Source organism: Cyprinodon tularosa, unplaced genomic scaffold, assembly GCF_016077235.1.
Source record: "Cyprinodon tularosa strain WSP-4 unplaced genomic scaffold, ASM1607723v1 ctg1419, whole genome shotgun sequence".
NCBI classification, from domain to species: Eukaryota; Metazoa; Chordata; class Actinopteri; order Cyprinodontiformes; family Cyprinodontidae; genus Cyprinodon; species Cyprinodon tularosa.
The window spans coordinates 53,768-61,233 of record NW_024038242.1 but is presented as its reverse complement, the minus strand read 5'-3'; the positions used below and the strand labels follow the sequence as shown (position 1 = coordinate 61,233).

Below are 7,466 nucleotides of genomic sequence, written 5' to 3'. Positions count from 1 at the left end.
CGATGGGTGGATGTGCTTTCTTCGTCCTCTGACATGGGAGCTGGCTCGGAGCTCGTCTGCCTGGCTGTGTGTTTCCTGGACGGGGCCGCCTATTACAGCTGCTTTTGTGTCTCTGCTTCCGTCTTCTTGAACCCAGTCGGCCTCGGCAGATGGCCGCTCACACTGAGCCTGGTTCTGCTGGAGGTTTCTTCCTGTTTAAAGGGAGTTTTTCCTCTCCACTGTCGCTACAAGCATGCTTAGTGTGAGGGATTGTATTGAGTCAATGAGTCGATGCAATCAACTGGTTTTCCTTAGATGGAGAACTTTGTATCAATTTGACTTTATGATCTGGTTGAACTGTGAAGTGCCTTGAGATGACATGTGTTGTGAATTTGGCGCTATATAAATAAACTGAATTGAATTGAATTGAATTGAATTAATAGTTAGACCTCATAGATAGACATCATTCATAGACCTCATTGTTAGACCTCATAGTTAGACATCATTCATAGACCTCATAGTTAAACCTCATTGTTACATTTCATTGTTAGACCTCATAGATAGACATCATTAATAGACCTCATTGTTAGACATCATTCATAGACCTAATTGTTAGACCTCATAGTTAGACCTCATAGTTAGACCTCATTGTTAGACCTCATAGATAGACATCATTCATAGACGTCATCGTTAGACATCATTCATAGACCTCATAGATAGACCTTATTGTTAGACCTCATAGTCAGACATCATTCATAGACCTCATAGTTAGACCTCATAGTTAGACCTCATAGATAGACATCATTCATAGACCTCATAGTTAGACCTCATAGTTAGACCTCATAGTTAGACATCATTCATAGACGTCATCGTTAGACCTCATAGTTAGACCTCATTGTTACATTTCATTGTTAGACCTCATTGATAGACCTCATAGTTAGACCTCATAGATAGACATCATTCATAGACCTCATTGTTAGACCTCATAGTTAGACCTCATTGTTACATTTCATTGTTAGACCTCATAGATAGACATCATTCATAGACCTCATTGTTAGACCTCATAGTTAGACATCATTCATAGACCTCATAGTTAGACCTCATTGTTACATTTCATTGTTAGACCTCATTGATAGACCTCATTGTTAGACCTCATAGATAGACATCATTCATAGACCTCATAGTTAGACCTCATAGTTAGACCTCATTGTTACATTTCATTGTTAGACCTCATAGATAGACATCATTCATAGACCTCATTGTTAGACCTCATAGTTAGACATCATTCATAGACCTCATAGTTAGACCTCATTGTTACATTTCATTGTTAGACCTCATTGATAGACCTCATTGTTAGACCTCATAGATAGACATCATTCATAGACCTCATTGTTAGACATCATTCATAGACCTCATAGTTAGACCTCATAGTTGGACCTCATTGTTAGACCTCATGTAGAACCCAGCACCTTTTCTTCCACTGAGGCAGGGCTCGGCCTCCGACCAAACCTTCCCTTCTCCACGGCTGCCTTCCTGCTTCCGTCCCTTTCTGCATCAGTTTCTGATGATCTCTGAACTTCCTCCTGTCTCTCTCTCCTGCTCAGTACTGAAGACCGTCGCCTCGCTGCTGACCGTCGCCTATTGCGTCACCATGTACCACCGCTGCATGCGCTCCTTCCTACCAGACAAAAAGAAGCAGAGCATCATCTCTTCCATGGTCTACTTCGTGTGGAACCTGCTCCTCCTGTCGCCTCGCATCGTCGCCCTCGCCCTCTTCGCCTATGTGCTGCCCTGCTTCATCGTCGCCCACTTCCTCTGCTCCTGGCTGGTGCTGTTCTTCTGCGCCTGGCGTGCAAAGACGGACTTCATGGACAGCACAGGGGGGGAGCAGCTGTTCCGGGCCACCCTGGGCCTCATCTGGTACTTTAACTGGTTCAACGTGGGGACAGGGAAGACCAGGAAGTGGACCATAGCGTACCACGCCTACATCCTGGCTGATATCTCCCTCCTCTGTGGGCTGTGGTTCTGGAGGATGAGCGTGTATCCTCCTTACTCCCAGATCTCATGTTTCACGGCTTCCATCATCTACGGCGTTGTGGTTTTGGTTTATGCGGTCGGGTTGGTTTGTAAGGTGGTTTATTATCTGTACTTCCATCCAAATGTTGAAAGAAAGGAGGATCTGAAGGGCGAGGAAGATGAACTGGACTCCATTGTTGCACAGGAGAATGGGGGATTTCGGTCAGTGGTCCCGCAGGGTCACTGCAACAAGAGGATGCAGAAACTGGCTCAGAGCTTCTACGTCAAACCAGCTGCTGGTGTTGGAGCCTGAATCCTGCACAATCACAACCGTTCTGGTTCCTCCACAGAGACTGAGCTGCAGGAAGGGGGCGCTGTGCTCAAAGACCTGTTCTGATCCGAGCTGCTTCTTTGGTCCCCGACGTTCCAACTGGTCCTTCAATCCCTTCAATGAAAGGATCTAGAAATATAAAATGCCTCAGCGTTTCTCCAGAACTCTCCATTTGTTTCTGTCCAGCACAGGTTTTCCTTTCCTGAGGATCTGGAATCTGTTCAAAGCGTCTCTAGAACCTTCCAGATTCTCAGCAGGAGGTCCGGTCTCTTTCTTTGTTTCAGAATTAAGAACACTTGAACGCCTGAAGGGACCTCGAATCAGAACAACCAGGAATAAAGCATGGCGGCGCCGCCATCGTGATCAGAGTCTTCCAGCAAACTAAACTCTGGTGTCAAAACCTTCATTGATTGGTTCTGTCCAGTTCTATAGAAATGGTGCTGCTCAGGGTTCTGGTTCTGATGCTGTTTTGAACTTTCAGGTTCTGTTCTGCCGCAGTTATTCAGGAATTGATTTCTCTACCAGTCAGAGCGTGATACGGTTCCCCGATTGGTTCAGATAAGTTTGAAACTGTCCAGGTCTGCCTGGAAACTCTGAAGAGTCCGCAGGTTTCCAGGCAGTCAGAAACAGGAACATGAAATCAATCTGTTTTTATTATCTTAGAAAATGTTGAATAAATTCTTCTTGGTTCAGTTTGTGAGATAAATTTCTCTCCATACATGAAGTCGGATGTTCTGGAGTTCAGGTCTGGTTTTAGTCTTCGCTCAGACCCGTTCAGCCTCACAGGAACCGGTCATTAGAGACGCAGCCATCATATCTTTCTGGATGATCCTCCATCGGAGGGACCCTGCTCTAATTTATAGAATAATTATTTTTATTTATGTATTTAATTTTCCATTCATTTATATTCAGAAGGAAAGCCTGATGTCCTCTCCTCCATTAACCCAGATGATGCATCTCAGGGAGCTATGCATGAAATAAAACAACAAAATAGTTCTGATCTTTAATGATCTGAAAATGCGTTGATTCTGATCTAGAATAATCAGATCTATTCTGAACTGAAGGGTGCTGACCTGTAGCGGCCTTAAACTGATTCTAGATCAACCAGGAAATCCTAGAACTGAGAAGAACCTGGAACCGTTTCTACTTGTTCTGTAGAACTCGGAGCTGCAGTGATGATGGTCCAAATGTTCCTGGTGCCTTAAAACGGCTTCACCGCTTTCATCTGTAAGTTTTATCCTAAATGTTTGTTTGGTGTATGTAGAATATTTTTATAGAAGCTGTTGGAAAATAAAATCTTTTTCAAACCATTTTTCGGGTCTTTTCTGCTCAACAAAACTCAACCTCAGAACCTGGTCATGTCAGCCAGTCTGGAGTCCGGCGCCGGATCGTAGAACCAGCAGGAGGAGAAAGGCTAACGAACCGCAGAGCGGACAGCAGAGGAGGGAAGGTTCGCCACATTATAGATCGCCAGGAGTCTAGTCCCCTTGTTAACATCTTTTAAAGGTTTAAATCCATCCATTCATTATCTGACATGCTTGTCCCAATCGGGGTAGCGAGGAGTGCTGGTGTCTACCTCCAGCTGTCAGTGGGCGAGAGACGGGGGTCCACCCTGGACAGGTCGCCAGTCCATCGCAGGGCAACACAGAGACAAACAGGACAAACAACCATTCAGACTCACACCTAAGGAGGATTTAGAGAAGCCACTTAACCTAACAGTCATGTTAGCAGCAGTGCTACCCACTGTACAGTGTTGGGCTATAGTTACCAGTTACTTCTCCCAAAAAGTAACTGAGTTAGTAACTGAGTTACTCCACATTAAAAGTAACTATTTACTGGTAAAACTAACCATTGCGTTACTTTTACGAGTGTATGAAATTAATAACTGGGGATGTCTAATTCTGAAATCCTGTGTTTGGGTTTTTATAGATACTGCAACATGTAATGCTAATGCTAAGGCTAATGATCCTTCACGCTCTCCATAGTTCTCCTGTGGCGCGAGCACAGGGTGGCTGTTGCGCGCCTTTAGCGAGCATGCGCGTTTCCTGTCGCTTGCGCGGTGAATCGTGCCGCCGCGCTGTGCGGAGATGCAGAGGAAACCGAATCTGAGTAACGTGCAGTAACATTGCAGACACCCCGTTACTCACTGCCATTGTACCACTGAGCAGCCAAGGTTTAAATCTTAATTTCATTATCTATGACTGTGACAATATAGTTTGTAAAAAAGATTAAACTTATCTGAATAGCAGTATCGCTAAAACCACTCAGTCCAGACGGCGAATTCTGGAAACGGACACAGAATTAACTTTGCCGTTATTGGAAAGTTTTGTGGTTTATAAAGTGGTTGTAACAGTTCCAGCGTAATTAATCCTTGAATTCCCACAGTACATGAATGCAACATGGAAAGGGACACCTCTCAAAGCTACACGCTGTCAATCACGTTTCCCCGCCCACTCCCATCAGATGGGGATCAAAACCTGAAGGTGAAGAAAAATGATTTGAAAGTCTGGAAACCTAAAATCTTAAAACAGGAAACGCAGCTTGTTTCTACCAACCGCTGTTTGTCTTGTAAAGGACTGAATACCTGTCCAGGTGTGTTATTAACCAATCATGTCGCTGGTTTGGTCATCATGGATGTCTGAGCTGCAGCTCAGATTGAGGAATGTCAAACTCCTCAGATCTGACCTTTATGGCTGACAGACAAGAAGAGGAAGTCTTATTTTCTACAAGTCATTAGGAGATACAGCAAACAGCTGGAAGGAGGAACTTTGACAAGAAGTAATATTTATGTCTATAACACCTTTCACAGACAGTCAGTGACCTGAACCTGCTGAAGACGAGACGACTCCTTTTCTTTTAGACGAGAATAGACTGTTACTGTAGTCTAAAGAGGAAGACACGAAGGCGTAGATAATCATTTCAAGATCATCTCTGGACACAACTGTTCTAAGTTTAGAGATTTTCCTCAGTTGGTAAAACAGTTAGTTTGGTGCTCTAATATGGAAGAAAAACTCTCATTGAAATCTGCCTTTTTTAACACAGAATTTTAAACACTGAATTTTTTTAGACTCTAAATACTCTGAGGTCAATGTTCTGTCAAAGTTAACGCCTCGGGTTCTAAGGCTTGGTTTAGCAGACAAACTCAAGTGGCCCAGATCCTGGAGGATACCTGGAATAACTTCCTGAGCAGCAATCACCAGCACCTCTGCTTTATCTGAGTTTAGTTGCAGGGAATTTACACCGAGCAATTGTTTACGTGCGCAAGCAGAGAGCCTAACTTCTGGATCTCAGAGGACTTCAAAGAGCAGGAAAGCTGGATATCATCAGCAAACAGATGATAGGAAACATCATCGGATCTCTGAATTATTTTTATTAATGGAAGGACTTACAGAAAAAACAAAATGGGCCCAAAAATCCACCAGAAGCCAATGATCAACTGGTGGCAGCATCATGCTGTGGGACAGGGCAGCTGGGGGGAGATGATGGGAAGATGGATGAAGAACAGTTTAAAGACACCAAAGACCTGAGGCTGTGGAGGAGGACTGGTTCTTTCCAGCAGCAATACCTCCATGAACATCCAGCAACATGAGCAAACAAAACAAATGTTCCAGGTGTTTTTAAAAGACGCTGGGAGAGAGTGAAGCTGTTAAACATCACATCATCAGAAGAGCTTAGATCAGATCTGGTTTCCTTTCTCCTGGTTTAGGCTCCGCCCCCTGTCTGAGAAAAACGGAACAATGATGTTAATGTTGAAAGATGTCTGGGTGTTTTTTTAGGACGGGTTGTGGAATTCCCACGGGGCTTTTCAGGAAATCACTCATCCTAGTGTGACACAGCGTGGAGGTCAGAGCAGCTGACTGGATGTGGTCAGGATCAGGATGCTCAACGTCAGGGAGCTTCTCAGAAAGGTTCCTCTGGTCCCCTCTGCCTCCTGCGAACATATCCGTCTCACTTAGACCTGTTCATGTTTAAAGCTCAGAGGACATTTATTAGCCTTATTTAAATCAGCCTGAATAGAACTGCTGATGGAAGGAAACAAGAAATCATTTTAAAGGATCTTCAGGCTCAGAGACGCTTTCATCTGTTTTCTAGTTTGACCCATGAAGAATCTCCACAACTGCAAGGTCTGACAGACAAGTTGAGCCTAAAACAGCCTGAGCGTCAAATAGTTCAACTGCGCCACCTGCTGACATAAATCTGCAAAGCGCCTTCCTGCCAATAATCCACCTAAATATGAAACCATTTTAATCTCCCTCTTCTTTTCTAATAACTCTAGATCTACGGTTGGATCTATGAGATGCTATTTAACCCTTTAATAGCCACTTAGTGAAATACTTTGAAAATCATAATTTCCAGCCAATAGTGTTATTGGAATCCAGGAAAGGACGTCATTACCTTTGGAACATTAAACAAATATAGATGTTTTGATGCCAGAAATAAATGTCAATGTAATAACAAGAGACTTGCCTCAATATATTAAGAAAAACAACAAAAGTGCTTCTATAAGAGTTTTTTTTAAACCTTTATTTAACCAGGAAAAACATCCCATTGAGATCAAAATCCTCTTTTTCCAGGGAGTCGTGGCCAAGAGGCAGCAAAGTTACTTAATAAACAGAGATACGTTAAATTAAATGACAGGTACATAAAAAACATGAAGTAAAACAGAAGATCATTGAGGCTGCTTCAAATTCTCTCACTTTCAACTTAAAAGCTTTTAAAGATAAAAACTCAGTCAACTTCCAGTTTCTCTGTAAAATCTTCCCCCCAGAAGGAGCAGCGGAGCTGAAGGTTTCCTCCCCCAGTTCTGTTCGGGCAAAAGCAGCAGAGAGCAGCAGCTGATGGTGGATCTCAGGCAGAAGAAGCCGCGCTTTACTGGGGAAGGAAGGTAGAAACGTTAGAGGGCAGTAATCCATGGAGGGCCTCGGAAATAAAAGCAATGACACAGCCTTCTGGTAGAGAGGCCATCCCACCTGAGAGGACAGGTACCAGTGATGTCATCGCTCTACAGTCTGTGATGAACCTTAATGAATTATGGGAAACAGAGTCCAACATTTAAAGACAGGAAGAAAAAGGTCACCAGAATCTAAGAACGATAAAAACGTAGCAGAGACAAGGAGCTTTTTACTCCGAAAGAAAAACA

At 43.6% G+C, this 7,466-nt stretch overlaps 1 protein-coding gene across 1 annotated transcript; it reads left to right on the top strand.

Annotated features, from left to right (window-relative positions):
• Positions 1-1,438: 1,438 nt before the first annotated feature.
• On the top strand, positions 1,439-3,636 carry LOC119779051 (XK-related protein 8-like). Its single transcript, XM_038278547.1, has one exon. It carries the CDS (start codon positions 1,544-1,546, stop codon positions 2,306-2,308), a length of 765 nt encoding a protein of 254 aa, XP_038134475.1. The 5' UTR covers positions 1,439-1,543; the 3' UTR covers positions 2,309-3,636.
• The last annotated feature ends 3,830 nt before the right edge of the window (positions 3,637-7,466 follow it).